The sequence below is a fragment of the Tympanuchus pallidicinctus genome, unplaced genomic scaffold, assembly GCF_026119805.1.
Source record: "Tympanuchus pallidicinctus isolate F22 unplaced genomic scaffold, pur_lepc_1.0 scaffold8, whole genome shotgun sequence".
NCBI classification, from domain to species: Eukaryota; Metazoa; Chordata; class Aves; order Galliformes; family Phasianidae; genus Tympanuchus; species Tympanuchus pallidicinctus.
The window spans coordinates 19,511,043-19,534,858 of NW_026294802.1; the positions used below are offsets into that span (position 1 = coordinate 19,511,043).

Consider the following 23,816-nt stretch of genomic DNA (forward strand, 5'->3'; position numbering starts at 1 on the left):
GACTTCTTAATTAAGCAGAAGAGGAGTAGGAATGAAATGTCTCTTCAAAAAGCTGAGTGAACACAGCCATCAGCTGCAGTAAATAAAAACATATTGGAAGAATTACATTTTTTACCCAGAAATACTAGATAGTACTGATTTTCCTTTTGGTCCAGCTGTCCCTTCTCAGCAGTTACTTTGCTGAGGATTCACATACTCCTGCATAAAGGCGGAATCTGCTGCCTATTTGGAAGCCCAGGGGCTGGCAAGGGGCTCTGTTAACCCTTTACCTGTTTGAACTCGCACAAAGCCCCTTCACTCAATCGTAGCCCATGTATTAGACAGGTCCAAAGACTGAAACAAGCTGTTCGTTAAAGAGCTCAACACATCATTAACCACAAATGAAAGGTAAGATTTTCAAAAGCATCAGCGCAGGACTAAAATTGCCTTCTTTAAAGCCCAGGGAGCTTACCCTTGACCTTGAAGGGTGGAGGGTTGGGTTAACTCTGAGTACTTTGCAAATCCCAGGCAAGGTGGTGAAACACTAAGATTAAGAAGGCTGCCAGAAGAAATGGTGCACTAATGGCAATTTATTCCCCTTGACCTGATGCATTAATGCTTATTTCCCGCACACACAAACTGTGTAGTATAAATCAAATCAGCTCCTTCTCTAAATGTGGATTGGAAGAAACGGTAAAGCTTTAGTTCACAGCATTGTGAAACAGAAATGTTTATCAAAACACGTGTACAACTCCTCGTCAATACATCAGTCTATAACGGAACACAAATCTATTCACAGGCAAGGCAAGAGCAGGAAGAAAACTTTAAGAAAACCTGACAGTACAGTGGAACAAGGTTTAATGGCTTAATAAAGCAACAAAACTGGTTTTCTGTTTACACAGACAATTGCCAAATATATAAAAATTGCCTTTAAAGTCCTGTATACAAAATCTTAAGTCTAAAAAGATAAACTGAAGCAGCATCCCCCTGAGGTTACAACCAATTCTGTTTTCTCATTTATGTAAACATATATGATCAAAAGCAAATAAACAAATCTGGAAGGAAAGTCTAGTTGAGCATAGCAAAGCAGGGAGGCTTCTCACATATAATAACCATAAATAACTACCTGGATCTCAGAGAAACTTCCTGATCTTTGTCATACACATGACATTTCCCAGTCAGAGGGAATTCTGACACTGCTAATCTTCTCAGTCAACAGGCAAAATGCCACAGCACGGGCAGTCTGAACTAAATAGCTTTTCAGCTGCAGAAAAGATGTTGCTTTGAAGGTCAAGACACAGTGCCCTGTCAGTGTAGGGAAGACAGCAGTGCATCCTTTCCCCACCGGAAGGAACATTTCAGTTATCAGTGCCAAGACCTTCAGCATCCTTGATCACCAAGTTACCAGTGGTCCTCCTCTAGCCAACAGCATCCTGTGACTTCAGCAAAGTCAGGTTTTTACTGTAACACATCAGACAACATTTTTACTGACTCTGGATAGCTATGCAGCCTCCACAACACATGCAAACTAAGGTGGTTGTGGTTTGTTGATTAATTTCTTTTTAAAAATAGCATTCACAGTCTTAATTTATAAAAGACAATGGATTTTTCCACACAGTGGGAATACAAGCATTAAACAAACTTTTTCAGATGAAGCTCCAAGGCAGTTCTGGAGGTGGTAAAAAAAGTTGCCGGCCAGCTCTGAAAGAAAATATCCATTAAGAAAAATTTTGTGAAAAGAGATCTTAAAAGACTTAAATAGGAATTGATCTCAGTTCCTCAGGAGTATTTATTAGTGTGTGCATATTGGCCCCAAGAGTCATTAATCAGTATCAACAGAATGTCAGTACAGGTATATAACATAATGCAAAAATAACAACTGCATCTTTTTTTAAGTTTACAACTGGCTTTATCAAGCTGTAGGTACTTAGCAGAACATTTCTCCTCTGTTTCAGAAAACAATGATTATTGTCTGCACAAAGCATTTTCAGTGGTTCCCATGCCACATTCTGAGACAAGGCCAACAGTGGGAAGCTGGCAACAATTAACTAAAGATCTTAAGGATCACAGAGGACTGCAATTATGCATGGTTTTGGACATAAAAAACACTGGCATGATTTTATATTATGATACAAGCTAAGGAGCAAAACAGACAAAGAATTAATTAATTAACCATTGACCATCATCCTTTGAGCCTGATGGTCCAGCTTTTTTTTTTTCTTCCACCTACCACGCAGTCCATGCATTAAGTCCATACTTCCATAGCTAGAATACTAAGAGAAACTGTGCTGAAAGCCCTAAGGTAAACAAAATCTACCCCTGTCATCCAGAAAAGTAGTCATTGTATCGTAAGTTCAGTTGGAAGCTCCTCTTACAGTCAAACTGGCTTCTTGTAATTCCTTTTTCTGCACACAGGAATGGACTCTTTTGGTGATATGAAGTTTTCCTTGATAATCAATCATGTCCCCTGGATGTTTTTGTCTTTCAGAACTGTCCCTTACAGTGCCACATCAACCAGTTTCACAAACAAGCTGAAGTCCATGATCTTTGCTCACCATTTGCCTTCCTCACTTCTTTCACGATCTGAAACTGTACTGCATGGTACCTGCAGCCAAGACTGACTTCAACTATCACATCCCTAAACTGTTGCTCCTTATCTGGAGAAGCAAGGCCAGCTGACCACAGATGCTACCACAATGTTTTGTACTGAGATCCCCATCTGATCCTCACCCATAGCTCTTGACCAGCCTGCTGCCCAGACTCCAATAGCACCTCTGTCCAAGAGCAACTGTGTGAACTTCCCACCGTGTCTCTGCAAATTCAAATGCAAAAATGACATCATTGCACGATGTAAAAGCCACTTCTTTCCAGCTTGCCTGCTGATAAAGACACTTTTGCCCCATACTGTTCAGTTGATACCACTGGTCCCTAGCAATCCCCACTTCTTGAAAAGGATCCTGTGGCCACACAGTCCTGTATGACCGTGCCACCAGGTACACAGGAAAGTGTGAGAACACAGGATGCATCCACTCCTGCCCAGGATGGAGAACATTTCTTCATCTCTTCACTCTGGGTCACTGAGCCCTGCAGTCATCCTCAACCTGCAAAGTATTACTAGTGCCTACATGAAAGAGTAGCAAAGTCTGATGATTGGCCTTCGCAACCTCCATGATGTCCTGGATCCAGTCCCTGGGAAAGCAGCAAGCCTCGGAAGTCATTAGGTCTGGTCAGCAGATGGATGTTCCCATTCCTTGTGCTAGGGAGTGTTCAATCCCTGTTACCCACTGCTTCCTACAAACCACTGGCACTGCTTATGAGTAGTTGACCAGACAGAGTTGGCCCAAACACTTTTCTTGCCAGAACTCACTCCTCTCCTGTTCCCAGAGCACTAAACATTCTACTAAGTCTCTAGTTACCATTAGTCCCACATACCTGTGTTACTAAGGATGATACCTATTACAAATGAATATGACTGTTAACTTGCATGAAAGAAACTGCTTGAGACCTGATGGGGAATGTTACAGTTTTCATTAGTGATGCCTATGATTAAGGCTTCTCAATGTGAAAAATGTAAACAGTGAAAACATGGCTGCTTATTAACAGGGAAAAAAAAAAAAAAACAATAAAAATATTCCTTAAACTGTAAAAAAATAATTAAAAAAAAAAAACTTACAGTCATATGCACATTCAAACTAAAATACATACACAGAACACTGAGGAGAACCAGGGAAGTTGATTACTTGTCCATATCACAATGTATGCTGTTTATTGAGTGTGTGCACAGACCCTTAATGCCAGATCTCACTGCGGTCAGGAGCAAAGCCAAAGCCGTAAATGTAACACCCGATTTTCAGGGGAGATGGGAATATGGAAAAGAGTTTGGGAAATTCTCCTACAAAGATGGATTTGAATCTCTCCAGAGAACTAAAGTACTTTTTCTACAGCCTTCAGGCATTGGGATGTGGCATAAGGGCATTCCTTCATCCAGGTCAATTCAGTGCAGCCAAAACTGCTAAGCCCATCCCTTTCCTCTATGGGAGGAAACTCCCCCTTCTGTCACTGGGCTATACAAGAGAGGGGAGGGAAAGAGAAGAAAGAAAAAAAAACACCCCTTTCTGTCCACCATTTTAGGGAAAGAAAAGAAATGAAATACCTCAGCTGCTCTCCTATCTCACATCCAAATGGAAAAGGCAGAAACCAGCTTGTTTCCTCGCTGCATTAGAGGTGAGAGGAAGCAGGATAGGAAGAGGGCAGGAAGCAGCCAAGAAAGGTAAGAAGAGATGTTAAACTTCCCCATGTCCTAATGCTGCTGCATTTGAATCAAAACTCTTATAAATCTACAACCCAGCTGTGGAAAAGAACTTTGGTAAAGCTGGGGTGGAGGGAAGGATGGCTTTCTCAGTAGAAGTACTTGTTTTGCTTTGTATTTGCATGCTTCATCCAAAGTGTTACACAACATGGAGTTTTATAGAGCTATACAAAAACATGCACTTCACACAGGTCCAGGGAAAAACCCCAACCCCACTAAAATCTGTTTAAAACATAAAACCTCACCTGAGTCTAATAGGACCCTAGTGCAGACCGCTCACTAGGCACCGCAAAAAGAACAACAACAAAGAAAAAGAAATCATTAATCAGAAAATATTCCTGGCTTAGATGTGACAAAACAGCTTTCCCAAGATGATTCTGTGTAACTCAGTGCCCCACATTCACTAACATTTGCCAGGATAGCAACGGCTGCTGCAGAATTCCACTGGCAAACACTGTATCTCACATTTTTCTCTTTCTCAATATGCTGTGATTTCCTGAGGAGTGGAGAAATAATCTATACTACAAAGAGGTGCAGTACTAACACTTTTTGAAGTAAATAATTTTACAGCAGCTTACAGTATATATAGAAATATAATACTTGGGTAGAGAAATTCCTGAGCAGAGAGAGAGTAGAAAGGCACTTTGATAAACAAACGCCTTCAAAGCTTATGTTATTTTCCTCAGAGCAAAAAATATTGGGTAACTGTGTGCTGTTCCTAGAAAGAATGGAATTTTGTTGCCAACAGCTGTAGCTTTTCAGAGGACTTATAATACTATATTGAAGATTTATGCTCCTGACAAAGGCTTAAAGCTATCCAAACTAGGGCAGAAAAAAACAATCGTCCTCTAAAAGACCTGTGCTATTTCTGTTAACTCTCATTACAGCAGAAGTTATGACCTTCAAAAACAGACACCCACAACTGGGGTTGATCTTTATAACGATTCGTAAGCCAAGCACTGACACCGCACTGGGTCAGCTACTCTATCTCAGGTTCTTAAAAAAACAAGAAGTACATCCTAATCATCTTGAAATCGATCAAAGACCTGAGTGTTTACCTCCAAAGCACATGACTTGAAGTTTTCTTCCTGATCCTTTTGGGCTTACACTTATGTTTTTCCTACCTTAAGAAAGGTTTCCCCAGGGTGCAGCCACCTGGCAGAACTGTATAGGAGAGGAGAAAAGCTACCTTAGACAAAAGGTTGTCCTCCGCATAAACAAGCAAAGGGATGCAATCTCTGATCTCTTTGCTGGACTTATATAGATGTAAGTGGCCCTACCTGCAGTCAGTCTCCTGATGCCAGCAGAAACTGTTCCTCGAGCTCTGCAGGATTAGGGTCTTCTGTGCTCTGTGTAACTACAGCAGCTCACCGTATCTGAAACTACCACTTTAAAGCTAAACTGATACTAAACAATGAAACTCAGGATGTCACAGCTTTTAAGGCTCATTTATTTGCAAGCAGCCAAGCAGCACACTCTGGGTTCAATCCCAGGCCAATTTACAGTTGCAATCTATGCCGCTCCATGAACGTTACACTGAGTTACACAAATTGCGATTGACAAATGCATTGCCTTGGAAAAATCTGCCCAAAGCTCACGATGAGTCAGTAGAAGTGTCTTGTTTATGTCTCAGACTCTGGCTTCCATCTCGTAGCTGCTCAGTCCACCAGATCATAACTACAGAGCATCACCAAAAGTGTTCTTATTTCTGTCCTAAAATTCCTGTTTAATTTGGGTTTGGGTTTTTTTTTGTTTGTTTGTTTTTTGTTTTTTGTTTGTTTTGTTTTGCTTTTACAAGGAGAACAAAATAAATTAAAAGCTTCTTAACATTTACAGTTGTGATTTTTTTTTTTTGAAGCGGTAACCAACAAACTGTTTCTCAGCTGATCCACAGAAGAGATCAGAAAGCCTGATCTCTTCAAGCAAAATGCACAACAGTCCGAAGCCCTAAATAGAAAAATCACTGTGCGTGTGCCAGAGTTTTCACCTACAGATAAAGTAATTGTGTGCCTGCATTAACTTTTAAAAAACCCTGTGTGCAGTTTAGTTTGTAAGAAGTGAAGGACTACAAAATAAAGCCTTCCTCCAAGAAACAACTTGCCACCAGTCCTTAATCCTGCAAAAGATCTGCAAAAACTGAGGATATTTTGCTTGAGGAAACAGAATTTTAATTGAGCATAAACAAGTGAACAGCAGGCATGCCATTTCCATAAGTATGCATGATTCCAAGGAATAAAGATTTTAAAATCTGAGACCATGAAACAGATTTCAATTTTAAAGGTCTTACAATTTTAAAAAACATAAGATGTATGTAGGAGGCTCTTTTCACTAGAAGTAGATTCTTTAAAACAATTTGCCAGTGACAAATCATCATTTATATGAACTGTTTCCAGTAAGGTAGAAGTTATCTAGCGTGGCACTGAAGAACACATTTAATTTTAAGCATGCTTACAGTTTTATTAGAGGCAGTGGCTTTTTCCATGCTTAAAGCCAAGCATATGCTCAAGTACTCTGCTGAGACAAAAGCTTACAAGTTTGTTGTTCTGAATGCAAAGTGAGGCTTTTTATCCCAAACCACATTTTCTTGCATGTAATCAGCCCTGATGATGTCACCATAGTTTCCAATTCACTGCAGGATGCACTCATCATTTATTAGGGTCCAGATGGTGCTCTTTCTTTGGCTACTAAAGAACGTGCCCAAATATTAAAGCTTACCCTTTTCTTACACTCCGGATTGCCACAGTACAAAATGACAGTAACCTTTGATCTAATCTGGAAATCTTTTCTTTATACATGAGATTTGGCAATATCAAGTACAATCAGCCCACTCGAAACTAAAGAACCTGATATGCATGAATACATTATGTTAGTCACAATGGAAACAAGCAATCCACAAAACAGCCAAAAGAATAAAAATCAGAGAGCATTTTTCTAGTAAAAAAAATATGGGACCTTGCCTGTACTTGATAGCTGCGTGTGTTTTTGAAGAACTCTGAGGATTACTCAATAGCTTAACCAGTAATCAGCAAACAGACACACGCTCTCATTTGTAAGGCAAGTAAGGAGCACGAGCATGACAGGATTTGTCATAACAGCACCATCTTTTCCAACACTTTCAACACCACGAGTCTGCACCATGCTGAGAACTCACAGTGCTTTCACCCATGGGCACCACATGATATTTCATCTCTAAAAAGTTCTGAAAATTATTTACTATTTCCGCAGCTGTGGAGCAAGCATAAAGCAGGTCTCCACAGAGACCCAGCAGAAAGATAAGCTGTCGTGACATTTCATTAAAAACGTCCTAAGGTAAGATAATGCCATATTTGTCCAGCAGATCTTGACAAAACGTTCTCCAGCATGCAGCTAATTCAGATGCAGGTGCACATGATGTTCAACAGTCCTGAGTCACACATCTTCACAAACTTAGAGCCTCACGCAAAGCACACTGACACTGGAAAGATCACACATCATAATATGACCAAATCTGAAAGGGGGGAGGCTAGGGGAGGGAAGGAAGGAAAGTTAATCCAACTGCTCAGAAAAAGATGTTCCCAAATGAGAACTACTTCACTATTTAACTATTATTACCTACAACTAACTATTTAACAACTAACACATGTTGCAAGAAACTAGGGCAAGGAAATGTATTTTAAGCGATCTTCCTGACTTCAAAACAGCTTAGTAATTGCATACACGTATTGGTAGAGAAATGGTTTCAGAATAAACATCAAATCCAGAAAACTTGTTTTAGAAGTATGCTTAAATGTCAGAAAAACAGAGGTTCAACAAGATTACGTAACATACACTACATCAGTTAACTCCTAAACTCTTTTTAAAACTAAGCAGCAGCTAGTAATTTTGGTGGCAATAATCCCAGATATCTGCACTCCAATAAACATGATAAACCACGTAATTCTAAATTAGCATATGCTACTAAATTAAAACGACATTAAAATAATTAAGTTACGTAAATAAAAATTCTGTCAATCCAGAAACAAAATACCAGACAACATACATAGAATACACATTAATCAGGTATGGGTAGCAAAGAGGCCATTATTCAGCTAGGGAAAACTACTTTTTATCTCTTTCAAGTAAAGGAGTCTGGGTCTTTTTACATCTCCCAGCTCTCCAAAGGCAGCCTCAGTTGAGCTGCTGTCTCCCCATACCCAGAAACTCAGCCTTGCTCACACCCCAAGCTTGGCAATGCTTCCTGGCATTGGTCTGGCTTCCAGGAAATTCAGGCTGTACCCTATGTTGCTATCGTGCTCTGTATCTACACGATGCATAACTTGAAATTACTGGTATGTTCAACACTTTCAAAACTACAGCTGAGAACAAGCTTCAAAATATCAGCAACAACAACCCTGGCCTTACCTGCAGGATCTTGTACTGTCATTTCCTTACGCTTCACCTTCAACTTGTCCTTAACCCATGGGAACTCCTGTAAGGAATCCAGGAACACATCAAAAGCCTTGGGTCCTCTAGTAGGAAGAATATCAAGGAGCATCATGGTTTTCCTTTGGCTGGTGGTTTGGGATTTTATTTCTTGAACATGACTGTCAGTGAGAATGCCTTCTTGATAGAGATACTGAATAACTAGTCCATCCACCAGCACCTCCGTGCAGAGCTCCAGGCGCAGGGAGCGCAAAAGCTGCTTGTCTCTGGCATCCATCTGGCTACCTAGAACATAAGGAAGGGATTGGGGAAATGCAAGATTAAAACACGAACCATTAACACCCCCAAGTGATGTTTGATGCCCAACATTCTTCAGAAAGAACTCCATTCTCAAAATCATCAGCCTAGGAAAAGTACTAACGATCTCCACCACCTCCTTTCTGCCCAAATCATACAGTCTCACAAGCTAAAACACAGCCATTTCTGGGAAATATTAGACAGGAAGAGAACTTTTGGCATTGTGAATACCAGTGCGTAGATGGAATGACAACCATGCCAAAGTACCTGGCTCACTAACTGGCCAAAGTCCACCCCTGAAGCAGCTGGAGCATTTGCCAGTCCATGAGAGACTCTACCCCCAAAAAGTTAACCCAGTGTCACACCTAACCTCTGGTCTCAACACCTGAGACATGAGAGCTGCTGCACTGCCGCCAGCCAGCAAGTGGTCCTGGCAATCCAACACATTCTAATTTCAGCAGGGGTGGAAACGTACCACAGGCACCAGGTTGTCCTCTCCCCCAGTCCATCCTGGACGGCTCTTTTAGGACTTGACTGACCCAGTGATGAGAAATTTTCCTCAAATTTCCATCTTAAATTCATTCACCTTCTATTTATAGGCGTTTTTTCTGCCAATATCATTCTTTAGCCTAGACAGCTCCTTTCCCTCCCTGGTATTCACCCTTCTAATGTGTTTATAGGAAGCAATTGGGTGCTGCCTGCCAGCTTCCATTTCACTCAACTAACGCTCCAACTAGACAAAAGCTGGAAAAGATGCATTTTATAGCCGTTCTGAGAAAGACGAATCGAGGTCCAGAGAGACCAGGCAACTTATCCAAGATCAAATCAAGAGCCAGTGCCAGAGCTAGGAACTAAATCAAGATGTCTAGTCTAGTCCCTAATGACAAACATATCCCCAGGACCATTAATGGCACTTGCAAAGGAAAATGACTTAGTAATACAATTAAATACTTTCTTGTGATTAAATCATGAAGCCAAAAAACTGTAGCAGGTGTTGAATGTGATTACCAGGAGAATTTCTAGTAATTAAATTAGAAGTTGCTGTTATAACAGCTCGACTGTACAGGAATTATATTTCATTTAGCTCGAAGATACAGAGAGACCAAGATTTTTAAGAGCTCTGCTTAAGTTTTTCTACTGTCAGAGATGCCCGTTAACTCTCCATTAAAGACATGCCTATGTGGCCTAATTGTTGACATTCAGGGCAGTTAATTAGCAGAACATACAAGCACACAAATGGTGTTCTGCACAGAACGCAAGAGCCAAAAGGGAGGGACTGGAAAACTCCATCTGCGACACCCTCTGACAAAGCAGCTTTCTGAGAACACTCTCCCTGTGTGCTGAATGCAGCACTAATGGCACCTGCCCAGGAGGTTACCCTGAATCTTGAAGTGCCCACCTTCTGCTTTGGGCCATCTCGGAGCTGAGCAGCTCCCCCCTGGCACATGTTTTTTACAAGGCCTGGTTTGAGGGGTGCAACCTAAACATTGAACTCCATGGAGTGTGGTGACAGTGAGAGACAGGAGGCAGACAAACAGTGTCTAGTGTTAGGACGCTCATTAGGGATCGGTGAAACTCAACATTCTAGATCTCTAGATGCTTTTTTTAGGTCTCTAGATGCTTTTATACATGTGGGAGCAGCCCAAGAATCAGAAAGCAGATCCCTGCAATTTCTTGCTTCCCAGATTCCCTACTGACCTGTGAGCTCATGATGTGCTTGCAGAGCCTAAAACAGGCACCTCTGTAAATCCTGTGCTGAACCCAAGCAGAAAGCTCTTCCTGATGCCACAAAACCCTCCTGCTTCCTCCTATGCACGGGTATTAGTAGCCTCATGGGCCTCCCCCACACACTGAACAACGGAAACAGAGGCCTCCAGTCACCATGGATGGAACACGTGCCCCGTTCCTTGCTCTCATGACCAAGTTGGTCAGTGCTTCCCACAAACAAACCCTTTCCAAACCATGTTTGCACCTTTGTGCACTGGGAAATGCTGACTAGATTATGAAGTGGCAGTGGCAATGCCTGCTGAAGGATGTGCCCAGCCCACAAACTCAGGGATTGAGCACGATGGAGGCTTCACAGCCTGCAGGGCCGCTCACCACCAAGGTCAGCAGCCCAGCAAGTGCCAGGCTAGTGCTTATTGATATTTACGGTCTTTTTATGGATTAGTGTTTCTTTAAGGGTGTTTACCGCTTTTGATTAAAGAGCCAGGCAGACAGATACAGAGCTGTTATCAGGATTTTGATGCAGGCAAGTATAGGACCAAAGTTTAATGCAACAGGGAAACATCTTCAATTAATTCTAATTAATCTGTACCTAGAGGTCCATGGTGAGCTCTGAAGTAAACTTTCCTTGTAAGGCTGCTGCTGAAAAGAAACTAACAGACGCGACTCCAGTTTAGCTGCAGGATGGCACAGTTCAGTCCTTCCCAAACACTCCTAAATGTACATCTCTCCTCTGCAGAGCCAAACTTAGGAACCGTACCTCCACATCCCACGATCCCTGACTCATCCCCACACCTGCAGGCACAGATCCGGGCTTCTTTGGACCTAAGTGACCCGTCCACTAAGGCAGACGAACCCAAAACGCACACTGCCCTGGTCACAGGCTGGCGTTTCCCAGCCCCAAACGCTCCACGCCGCCCGCGACGCTACTGAGCGGCCCTGCGCCCTCTGACAGGTCGCGGCCCACCCAGCCCCCGGCCCCGTCCTTCCCCGGCCCTACGCACTCGGGTTTCGCACGCGGCGGAGCGCCGAGCCCGGCGGGCAGCGCACGGCCCCGTCCTGCCCCGCTCCGTTCCGGGGGCGGCGTCGCGGCGGCCCCTACCGCAGGCCCCGGCCCGCCCCGCGGAAGCCCGCCCCCGGCCCCGGCCCCGCAGCGCGGGGGGCCGCAGCCAAGCGCCCCGCGGCGTCGCCGGCAGCCGGCTCGGCCGCTCTTCCGCCCCCGGAACGGGGGATCGCGGCCCGCGGCGGCGGTTCCCCGGCTAGCCGAGCCCCGGAGCGGGCCGGGAGCGGAAGGCGCTGGGCGGGGGAGCCCTCCGCCCGCTCCCCGTACTTACAGAGGGAACCGGGGAACTACACGCGGCGCCCCGGCAACCGCGGACCCGGCGCGGAAAGCACCATCTTTGTTGAGGGCTCCGCCGGAAGCCGCCGCCCGGCCGCGGGCCGCCCGGGGGAGCGCCGCCACCGGCCCCGCTGACGGCGAGGGCGGGGGGTGCCGCCATGTCACTTGTGGGCAGCGGGGGCGGCGCGGCGGGGGGCGGGGGCCACGGGGACCGCGGGGGTGGCTCTGTCCCTGAACGGGGCGGGTGGGTCGCCGCCGAGGCGAACGAGAGCCGCGGGAAGGGGGACGTCGCGAGCCGGCTCCGCTCGGCCTCCCCGCTCTCCTCCGAGCGGCCCGCAGCGAAGAGCGTTCGCCTGCGGGAACCCTACCCCCCTCCCGCTCCCCCGCTCTCGGTCGGTACGCGGAAGCCGCGCATCGCCGGGGGGCACACGATGCGCGCAGCGGGCGCGGAGGGCCGTCTGGGCGCGGGGCGCGCTGCCTCTGACAGACGCGAGTGGTGGTTGTGCGGCCGGCACTTTCACGCATAGCGCTGTACGAGGCGGCTTCAAAACAATGCTTTGGGTCGCTCGGCGTACGCGTGTCGGTGTGGGATGGCGGGCAGATGATAATAAATTCGACGCAAGGGGTTGAAATTGCTTTTAAATAACTGGTAGGTGATGCTGCATTTCGGCACGTCCGTCAAACCGCGATAAATGCTTTGTCTCAGGCACACCTCAGCCTTCTAGGAACGGGGGCGGGACAGCCTACATGCGCTGTGACCTTAGCTGCAAACCGCACGGGGAGGCACCGTCAGCCGCTGAGTGACGAGGAGCCGGCTGCCCTGTAGCCGCAATACGGCTGTCACGTTTCTGTGTCTCGGGCCGTCCGTAGTACTGCGGTGCGAAAACGCATCTGTAAGCGATTCAGAGTGGCATCGGGGGGCGGAGGACGCCACAATCAATGGATAAGATCATCCCTCGCACACAGCCATCTGACTGCTGAAAGTTTCCTTTCTTAACTTCCTGTACCTCTGCTTGCCAATGTTTGCTTTGCTTTGTTTTTCAGTTCTAGTCACCATGGAAGGGACTGTATTGTGTTTAGAGGGACCAAACCTGGGGACTTCCATTACCACCCCACTGCCATCCTGGCAGCTGCTTTCTGTGCAAACAATGAGCCCACGTCTTAGCCCAGAGAAGGGACACAAGCAGTTCGTTAGATAGCTTGCATTCTTTCTGCCAGTTGAAGCAATTGTGATTATTTATTTTATACTGTCCAAGAATATCTTAGAAAGTTAGCAAAACATATGGATGTGTGCAGAGCAGCTCCGGTTCCCTCTCTAATAAATAGCAGCAGCCTCGTTGTCTTTAGCACAGCCAGCACTGGTCACGTCGCTGCTTACAGCCTAAACATGCAGAGAAGGAGAGTGGTGGGAGGAAGGAGATAAGCCTCGGAAGGAAGAGGGGAACGGCAGAGGTCCAGACTTGATTAAAGGGAAAATCTGGTGTTTCCTGTTCTTTCCAATGGTTTGTAAGCAGTGTCGTAAATTCACCGGTAGAAGCTGGAAGTGCTATGAATTGTTCAGGTCCATCGGCAGTGACACAAACAAAGCAGTGACTGCACTCCACGCTCACCCTGCTGCCACAGAACAGCACAGGGAGAGAAGCCCTCACACTTAGCAGTTCTGCTTAGGTTCAGCTCTGACTGTGGTTCTTCCAGGTCTGATCCAACTTCAACAAAACTGCAGAAGAACAGTTCAGTTCCATCCCAGTTTTAGGGGAAAAAAAACACCACATGATCCAGTTTGGGATTGGCTCATTTGTCTGCTATCTGCTCGGGTCTGAATGCTCTGACCTTGGTTAAACACATAGATCAAAACAGTATCTCCCGGTCTGTGTAGGTCAGTGCACCACGATCAATCCCACACATCAGCATTTAGGACATTTGACCTAAAACCTTGCTCACTGTGGTTCTGTGGGATTGGGAATGGCTACTGGTCTTCAGGCCATGCTGCTGAGGACTACTGAGATCAGGGCGGCAAGTCCAACTCTGAGAGCTAAGTCCAACTCTATAGGAACCAAGCTACACAGCATCTCTTCTGACAGGGCTATTCCCTTTTACATGTCTGCTATTGCAGATGAGAATGTCAGATTTTTAAATGTACTGTAGACATTTTAAAAAATCCCGAATCTTTTTAGAAAGTCTACAAGTGTAGTAAGTCCATCAAAAAGTATATATATCTTCTGAGAGGATCCTCTCTGCTAATTAGAGCTGAGGTCCATCCTAGCGTGGATGTATTTTCTTTGTTTTCTACATACTAATTTGTTTCTGCTGATAACGAGAGCCAAACTGTGTTTTTAAAACTCGTGCAACCAGATTTAATCTATTAGGACTATGCTGTTTTCAATTGTCTTTAGGACAGCATTCCAACTTTAGGGACAAAAGAAAAGAAATATGAGCCTCAATATTTGTTTATTAAAAACACATCTAATTGGTTAAATCTCTCACAAAACCTCCAAAATGAAGATGGAAAAAAGAAACATGCATTATAGGGCTGCCTGTCATTTTTAGACAGACGAGCACAGAGAACGTTTCTGTTAAAATAGGAGCCAGGGTGGCCCAAATGCTGTGGCCTGAGGAGCAGATGAGGGTCCTGCGAATCATCCCTTCCTTCTCACCCTCTCCTCAGCCTCCCCTTGCTATGCTGCCCTCGGCAAGCCTGGCTGTCATTCACGCCAAAACCTGGTGCTGCTGCAAAGGCTGGCTGGTGCCAGAGAGGCTCTGAGGGCAGTGGGCAGCCCCGACAGCCCTATTCTTTCTGGCTGTGGGGAGATTGTACCCGGTGGGGTGGGAGGGAGCCAGCCCCCAGCCTGCACGTTGGGCTATTCTGATGCTTCCTGAGCCCCCCCCTCCCCCCCAACTTTAACGATAAGGGCTTGGAGTTAAGTGCACTTCAAAGAGAGCAAAGGGTGTAAAATGTAGGTGACACGTCATCAACGTTTGTAAACGTGTTGTTTTATTTAAAGGCATGGGTAGCATGTAGGTAAAGCACTGTCTCAAAGCATCAAACCTCTGGGGTTTGCAGTGACCCCGCAGCATCTGTGCTTTTACATTTGTTTCAGTAATAAAATGAAGTAAATAAATATTAGCAGTGCTGTGAGGAATTGATTCTTAGTGCTGTTTACTTTGGTGCTAATGATCTCAGCCAAAATTCAGACGTAGAAGACTCCTAAGAAAAGGAGCAGGCATCGAATGTGAAACTGGCACGTTCATTCCAGAGAAAAAGAATCTCTGCAGCGAATTGTAATAAAAAACCTGCAATGCATATTTGCAAAATGTGACTCAATATTTCTCCTACGAGGAATTTGTAGTCCATTTTTCTTAAGCATATGAATTAATGCTTTCCTCTATTTTGAAGTTCAATTTAAAGATGCTTTCAGGAAAGAGATTAAATACTGAAAGCCTTGAAATATTCTTGACTTTGGAAACTTTTTTTTTTCTAAGGCAAAGCAACCATTTTACTAATGGGAGAGTAAAGAAGTATCACAAATTAGCCTGAAAATTGAATACTTAGAAATAAGGAAAAAGAATTTCAGATTCAGGTCTAAAACCCTGTCCCAGAATAAACTGCTTTTATTTGCAAGTTCCAGAGCAGGAACTGCCTGCCTAGTACTCCATACAGAGCGCAGGATTTATTTGGGAGGAGAATAACCACTGATTTTTGTCATCTTCAGTTCCTTTCTCGGGCTTTGAGCTGCACAAACTCACATACAGTGCATCTCTTTTTAAAGGCTCTTGCTTTCAGGTTAAGTTTTTCAGGAGCTGGTAATGACTCATGGAAAGTTTTTGCAGGTAGCCTAGCTGGAGCTGTGCTTATACTTCTTCCATATGTCCTGTTCTCCAATAAAAAATACCCTTCAATTCACAGTCCTCAGGCTCGATTTTGTTCTTTTGCAAAATGAAACCTGTGTGGTTCATGGCTGCAGGGCGCTGGCTCAGCAGCCTCGAGTGGGCACTGCATCTGCCAACGAGGGACTCAAAGGAAACTGATGATTTCCAGAAGCTGCTATCTCCTCGCAGTGCTTCTGTGTGTAGCACTCAGCTCACAGAGGAGCTGCGATGCCCTGGCACTGCAATGGAGGCAGACAAGCAGCACACTTCCCCTACTTATTTTCTGCTCTCTGCAGAGCAAAGCAGCTGCTCGGGCAGATCACCATTGTTGTGGAGTAAATGCTAATTGAAAAATAAGCCATTTTTCACCCACACTAAAAAACTAGGAAATATGAAGTCGATCTCCTGCCCTACAGATATGGAAACTGCAGCTAGTAAGGGCTCGGTTACATTTAATATTGCTTTTCTGAAAAGAAAATGTGGCAGCAAAAAGTTCCACGAACAACCACAGCTGAGCCACAGCTTCCTCTGCCTTGTGTCAGTGAGCAGCACGGTAGGTAAGAGAGTGACAGAGGTGTCCGGAGGAAGCCCTCCGGTTGGGGCATTCCCACTGAGACAGGCTGGGTGTGGGGACAGAGGCTGAGCTGAACGAATCCTGTTTTGGGACCGCAGCCTAAAGAGGCACAATTAAATTTTAACAAAGCATTTTGAAAAGTGAGGTTAGAGCTTTGAAATGTCCATCCCACAGCTGTTTCTAGTTTATTTCTTGTTATTGAGCCCGATCTAAAGTCTGATAAATAATAACTCCAGGAAAGTAGAAAGAAGAATTTGCTCAGGGCTTTAAATCTTTCCCACATTTACCGTTTCTCTGCCTTTACCATTTGTTAGCTGACAGAGCACCGAATTACAGTCTTCGGCTATGAAACATCAATTATGTAACAATTTGTCTGAAAACAAAAGGATTCACTTACATAAACCCTGCCTGCCAATGAAAGAGAAATTAAGACAGGCACATTTAATTGGGGTTTTTTTTCATGTATTTTGTTCTGTACAGCACACAGCACGGAACTTGTCCCCAGTCCTATCCATTTGAACTCCTTCCTGGTAAAACCCAGCTTAGTTCTCATGCTAGTTTAAGGAGGTTTTGCTCCTGCACTTTTTTTCCTCCTTTGTGCCATAAAAAATAATGATATCATTTTGATGTTTCACTCCCTGGATAGTTTTAGCAGCTCCAACTTTGAGGAAAACAACAACAAAAAACCCAAAAAGAGTAACTATAAAAAAACAAAACAGGTGCAGTCCTTCTTTCAGTGGGATTTAAGTAGAATAAAATCCAGTTTATCAAGGAGATTAAGCACCATAATTGCGGTGCTATGTTTTTACATTCCCATAGACTTTCTCAGAAGAACTGGCTACTTCCAACCCTTATAGACACCTGATGAATAAACACGGTTAATCCCTCATCCCCTTGGCAACCCTGGGACAAGGACAGACTGGTTTTGCTGTAAGCTGATTTTTTTTCCCGAAGTTCAGTTTTCTGACAGACTTGGTGTGCAGCTCACAGTTGTGTGCAGATATTTGTCCCCCCCTCCCTTGACTTTGAGGCTCCCCCTTTCCCATAGCCCTGCAGCTGTGCCGGCCGTGCCGTGTCCTTCCCTGCTGTCTCTGCCCCACTGAAGCCAGCCCTCCTCGGACACCAGGCGGGTCATTGCCTGTGCAATGAGCAGAGCAGCTCTCACCGGCTCCACGCGTGCTGTGCCTTACCGAGAATGCAGCTGCCCTCCGTCTTGAGGGTGTTTGGCACCGATGACCTTTCCAGCCCCGCTAACAGCGACGCCGCCTTCTCACTCCTTTGGCTGATCTTCAGCCCTTTGTGGAAATTAGCCCATTTGAGCAATACCGTGGCAAATCGCCATGGCGTTGTGAAGTGAGCTCAGGTCTGGGTGATCTGAAGGGATGTGTCGGTGCAATGCTGTTTCCAGGCATTCTCAGTCGTATTGAAGTTAGCACTGAGGAAGCAGTTTCCAGGGGCTGTGCTGAGGGAGCTTGTCATCCCCCACGCTTTTGTGCGCAGCCCTAACTAGCTGCATCTTTTAAGTAACGTCCTGGTTATTTTATTTGGAAATTTCATTTTTTTATCTGCTACAAGTTTCCCGTATTTCTGTAGTTGTTTAATTGCCCCTCTGACAGAGAAGTTCCTTACAATCCCTGAGAACCAGTAATACAAGTTTCAGAGCCCCTCGACCCGTTATTTCCTCCAGCAGTCAGTACGACACACAGATTTATTTCAGTAATAGCAAAGTCGGCTGAGGTTTTGTTTTACTTTATTTCAAATGACTGTCAGACACAACACCCACGTCTCCACCCATACCCATCGTGTGCTTTGGGTGAAGAACAAAGCAATACACTGCCCGACAAGCAAAAATCCATAGGAATTGTACCAGGAATACATGGAAAAACTCTTGAATAGAATAGAATATGTGAGTAAATAAAGCTTTTCTACACTCTGCAACAAGATCATTTCTCCAGAGAAACACTTTTCTAAGACACAAGAGGTAACATATACCAACATACACAAATTCATGCAGCTACACAGCACTCTTTCCTACTGTAATTAGATTTTTTTTTCTTAAGGGGGTGAAATTCAGTGAAGGTTTTAGATTTCAAAACTCCACAGCTTATAGCGAGGTGCAAGTGGCAGATTGTTCAGAGATTAAAAATAAACAACTCCCACCTCATATTCCAGTGCACCGTTCTCCTGCTCACCAGTAATTACATATTGTACATCTAGAACGTGGTTACATAAATTGCAATTAGGACGATGCTGATGAGATCAGAGGGAAATAAAATTAATTAGAATGCAATGAATGCAGCTGTTTGGTTATACTCCCACTCTGCCCACCTATCCTGTACTGAACCATTTTCTGTCTCTGGTTCCAATGCTGGTGGCAGAGGAATGCCCGAACAGCTGAAATGGAGCCGTATCTCACATGTGTGTTGGCGTTAGCGCTCAGCTATATCCCGGCACAATTCTGCTTTCACCATCCATCTCACAAAAAAATAAAAATAAAAATTAGGTTTTACAATTTACTTTTACAGTCGTGGGTTTCTCACCTTTCATTTATCAAAGCAAAGGCATTTTCAGACACTAACATTCAGGTGCAGGCTGAAAAATCAGGAGCCTCAAGACTGAAAAATGAAAAATGAGAGGAAAAGAAACTTGTGATTAAAGTCCTGATGATGATTTTTGGTCGACTCAGAGGTGTTAAATCTGTGAGACTGCCTTCACCAAACACTCTGTGGTTGCAATTCAGGTTGACATTTGTCAGTTAGAAGTCATTTTGGGGATCTGAAGGGCCAGCAGTTAAAGTAATACTAAATTTAAGAAGCAATGGGTCTTTCTTTAAAATGTTTGGGCAAATGATCATGCCTGAAAAATCAAGGAGTCTTCATGCAAGATTTTTTCACCACTGTGATCTGAATCATGTGCTATCTTTGTATTTTTTATTCCAGAGCAAGTCCTTCCCCTGTGCTGCGCTAGGATGGAGAAGAGCTTGCAGCAAGCCAAGCAAAGTTTAGCTGTGTGAGTGCATCAGCCCTAGGGCTGGCATCCTAATGAGGACAAGAGCTCTGCTCTCATACAAAGAGGTCTAGTTCCCCCTCCAGTCTGTTCAAAATATTGTTCATTGCTTCCAGCACAGCGCTGCTGCAGACCCTGCTCCCTCCTCCCAGCATCCAACACCGAGGAGAGGAAGTACCTGTCGGGGTGCTGCGCGTTTTGCAATGTGACTGTGCAGCACGGGGACCTCTGCCGCTTAATTACGACCGTTGCCACCTTTCCCCCTCTTCACCCCTCGCCCTCAGCCCGTGTGCCTCGTGGAGCGGTGCCGAACACCCGAGGGCTGCACAGCCTCTGCCCTCTCATGCCTCAGCCTGGCATCGCTGGGCAGGACAGGGCAGGGCCTGGCAAGCTTCCACGGCTGGCAGCGGGCACCGGGCCCTTCCAGCTGCCCCCCACTGTTCCCCATACCTCACTAGCCTCTCTCAGCTGCTCTCTGTTTCAGATCGCTAAGCCAGGGGCTGTCCGGAGGGAACCCGTTGTAAGGGTGTTGTAGGGGTGCTGAATGCACCGTGCTCACACCGAGTCCCACAGTGCAGTGGCGGGCGCCATCTTGGCGGTGTGTGCCCATGAACGGGCAGTGAGCACGGCAGTGGGCCAGGGCATCTCCTCACCCTGACAGGCGCTGCTTGTTCCACACAGCAGCCACCTCAACTCTGGGCTAGGCTTAGGCAAGAGCTGTAAAAAATGCACATTTACTGGAATGAAAAGTGTTTCTGCTGACCACAGCAGTTGCTCCTCGTGCTGAGATGACAGGTGCCAGTCAGCAAGGTGACAAGGACAGGGCAGGCAGGTCGCGGTGATACGTCCCTGCGGTGCCACAGTTCTGCTGGGGTGGGACGCAGAGGGTGGAAACCTTCCAGCACTGCTGCATCTTGGCAGGGCAAGGGGAAAAAAATTACGTAACAAAATCTTTTGTTTTGTTTTCCAGGAGAAGACTGCCCCCAGCCCATCTCTACATGAAATTCGGGCAGAGAATGCAAGCTGAGTGAAGGAGAGAAGTCACCTTTCCACAGAGGAAACAACGGCACACTGAGCACTCGTGGTGCTCAGGGAACATCCCCTCAGCTTTGTTGGTCTCCCATGCCCATGTGCTTGTTGGAATCGCAGTGCCTGGCGTGAGAAGTCTGGGTGCAATGCCATGAGCTGGTCAGTTCCCCCTTATTTACTCAGTTATGCTCAGTAGCGCTGCAGAGCAGCTAAGGCACAGGGAAAACAAAGTTGTTTTCTGTTGTTTCTGTTTCAGCCTGGGCAGGGCTAGACTGCAGCAAGTCTTGACAACTCTCCTTGTTCAAACACAAGTCTTTTTGCTTTAATTAAGTTAAGCTAGGAAAAGCGTTAAAAATGTGAAACTGTTAATGAGAATGAATCTATGCTCTAGTTTCGCTCTTCACTGATCCCATATTACTCCCAAATTGGAATGTTTCTTCTGTTAAATGCTTTACATTTAGAGAGAGGAAAGGATACTGAGGGTCTTGGCCCCATCTTCCCATTCGGAGGACTGCTGTAATACACAAATCAAAGTCCTATGCTAATATTCGACTTAATTAACTATAGGAATTCAGCAGGCAGCTTATAAGGCAGTAATCTGAACACCAGGCAGCTGCACCTGTGAGCAGCACCACAGAGGCAAAGCGAGGGTACTCATCATCACTGATACATGTCCACTTATGTAGGTATTAGATGGGAAATGCTAGGGGTTCTTAGTGTCACTCTTTCCTGAAGAGTAGCAGATCCATACATACAGAGATGAAGATAGATGTGCAATCTGATTGATTTTATTGAGTAATAGTCTGAGAGCTACATTCGTGAATTAGAAGAAAAACAAAACAAAACAAAACCACAAAAACCATTCCCCTCAAAAAAAAAAAAATCCAAATATCCCCATATTTTGGGAAACAAGCTGAAGAAAACATTCTACACTGTAGAAGACAGCTGTATCTGCTGATATCCATGTTCTGACATCGGAACTGAGCGGCTGCAGCTCTGCAGCGTGGAGTCCTAAAGCCTCAACCAAAAGAGGCTTAATAGTAACAACATGGATATATTCACCACCGGGAAGATGTTAACATGTTAACAAAGACTCTGGGATACCAATCTGGTATAATCAGCAACATACTGGGTTCCTGTGAAAGATGTGGCATTTGCTCCTTAACATCAACTTTTAGAGAACTTTGAAAAACAAGGTTTAAAACTGCTTACAGTACACCTTTCCTTGCAGAAAAGCACAAAAATCAGAGTTCAATAAAAACTGAATAGATGATCACTCTTTTGACTGGATTTGATTAGTTGCATAACTTTGGCAAGATTATCACAGTGTGATCCAATTAAACTTTCAGGATTGTACGAACACCGGCACCACATGAATCTCAGAATTAGACAGCTGAGCTCCTCATGCACTCCTGCGCATCTCTGACACTCCGCAGCCTCTCCCCATCCCTCTCAGTCAGCATTCTGTCCTTACACGGTACTATGTTACCCCACTGACAAAGCAATGCCATGCAGACAGCCTCCTGGCTCTGCTCCCCCTGCAGGGACAGCGTGTCACCTTGTCCAACCCCAGGGATGCAAGCGGGGATAATTCTACATAAAGTCTCCCTTTGTGGCATCTGAAATAAAAACCTTTTCCCCAGAACTGCCACTGTTTTGATAGTGAATTCCACGCTGAGTTGTACAACTGGTTACTCAGTTCTTTGGCTGATTTTAAGAATTGCATTTAAAAGTTACTCTACGTTAGAGGCATTTAGAAAAGACATTTATACCTGGTACCGGTACTCTTTCAAGTACTCTTTTAGCCTTGTTGGCAACGGCAGCTCCCAGATCTGGTTCGTACATTTGTTTATAGTTATTCTGCAGCGATGTTGCAGAGACGGGGCTGACGTGTACAGGGGTTTGTTCAAGTAGAGGTGGACCGTCCCATTCGAAGGCGTTTCGGTTCTGTCCTTGCACATCAGAACGTAGTACTCGATCAAGTGCACGACGCTGTTGAACTGCTTGAGCCTCGATCTGACGCAGGTGATGGAGTCCAGCCTGAACTTGCCGTCCTGGTACTCGATGCGCAGGTTGGTCGGTCCCGCCGAGGTTTTGACCGAGATGGTCAGCAGATACTCGGAATGCGAACTGTCCCTAACCAAAAAAGTCCCTTCGGGGGCATCCTGCAACCTCTCCTTGGCTTCGGCAACGCTCATGTTGCCCCAGTACCACCCTGGTAAAGGAGGGGAGAAAGCACAGATCGATTTGCTGCTGGCTGTCTGTTTAACAGCCTGCTCCTTGCCCGACAGATCTGCACTAACCCACTTCTTGCGCTGCTCGCAAGCTGGAGTCCTGCAGGCATCGTAAAGTTTTATTTGCCATAGAAAATAATTTGCCTTACGACGCGTTTCCTTTTATTGCGCCCCTCGGGCCGGCGGCTGTTGCCAGACAGTGCGTGCACGACCCCCGGACCCCCCCCCCCCGCGTCCCGTGGAGTCGCTCCGTTCGGCGACACGCGGGAACGGCCCCGCACCGCGTGGCCGCGATGCCCGAGCGGCTCCTCCTGGGGAGAGGGGAGCGAGAGGGCGGATCGCAGGGGCGCTCCCGTCCCGCACCGCGCACCCCTCGGGGCGGCGGGCATGGCTCCGGGGATGCCGCCGCTGTCCGCTCCCCGTCGCCGGACCGCCCGGCGATCCGGGCTCCCGCCGGGGCGCGGCGCTGCCGCCGCTTTCGCTTCTGGCGCTCGGAGCCGCCTCCGCGGGGCCGCCGCCGCGCAGCGCCCCGCGCACGCCCGCCGCTCCCGGCGGCACCTCCGTTCTCCCCTAGCCGCCCCGCTTACCTGCGCGCCGCAGCTCCTCCATGGCCGCCACCAGCTGAGCCGCCTCCCGGCACTCCTCTGCGGCGGGCGCGGCCGCCTCCGCCGCCTCGGGGCTCCCCCAGCGCGGCCCGGCGCTCCCCGCGCTCCGCAGGGACTCGGCGGAGCGCAGGGTCATGGGGGGCGGCGGCGGGTCGGGGACTCAGCGCCGCGCCGGGGGCATGGCCCCGGCCCCGCGGCCGCCGCCGCCTGTGAGCGGAGAAAAGAGCGGTTATAGCGCTGGAGGCGCACCCGGAGCGGTTCCGCGCGGCGCTTCGGGACCGCCCCGCGTTCATAGAGGGACCGGGGAGAGCGGGGTCTCGGCCTGGGCAGTGCCGAGGGTGGGGGGGATAGGGTGCTCACGCGGGTCTGCGCCCGGAGACCGCCCCGGATTGAGGCGACGCCGGGCACGGTGAGACCTCGAGGAACGGGACTGGGAGAGGCGCGGGGCAGC

General features: G+C 46.5%; 2 protein-coding genes across 3 annotated transcripts in view; both read right to left on the reverse strand.

The window, feature by feature from the left end:
- The window catches only part of CRADD (CASP2 and RIPK1 domain containing adaptor with death domain), a 74,394-nt gene extending 62,206 nt beyond the window's left edge, over nucleotides 1–12,188 (reverse strand). The window contains exons 1-2 of one of the 2 annotated variants that reach the window (XM_052667400.1): nucleotides 12,046–12,188; nucleotides 8,669–8,974 (exon numbers count right to left, since the gene is read on the reverse strand). In XM_052667400.1, coding sequence (XP_052523360.1) covers nucleotides 8,669–8,966 — 298 coding nt within the window. In that variant the 5' untranslated portion in view covers nucleotides 8,967–8,974; nucleotides 12,046–12,188. Of the gene's footprint in view, nucleotides 1–8,668; nucleotides 8,975–11,715; nucleotides 11,818–12,045 lie in introns of those variants that run through there. The other variant, XM_052667401.1, reaches the window with a different exon arrangement.
- Nucleotides 12,189–21,298: 9,110 nt separating this feature from the next.
- SOCS2 (suppressor of cytokine signaling 2) lies at nucleotides 21,299–23,438 on the reverse strand. Its single transcript, XM_052668930.1, has 2 exons — nucleotides 23,348–23,438; nucleotides 21,299–22,741 (listed from the first exon to the last, which is right to left on the reverse strand). Exons 1-2 carry the CDS (start codon nucleotides 23,367–23,369, stop codon nucleotides 22,293–22,295), a joined length of 471 nt encoding a protein of 156 aa, XP_052524890.1. The 5' UTR covers nucleotides 23,370–23,438; the 3' UTR covers nucleotides 21,299–22,292.
- Nucleotides 23,439–23,816: the final 378 nt, after the last annotated feature.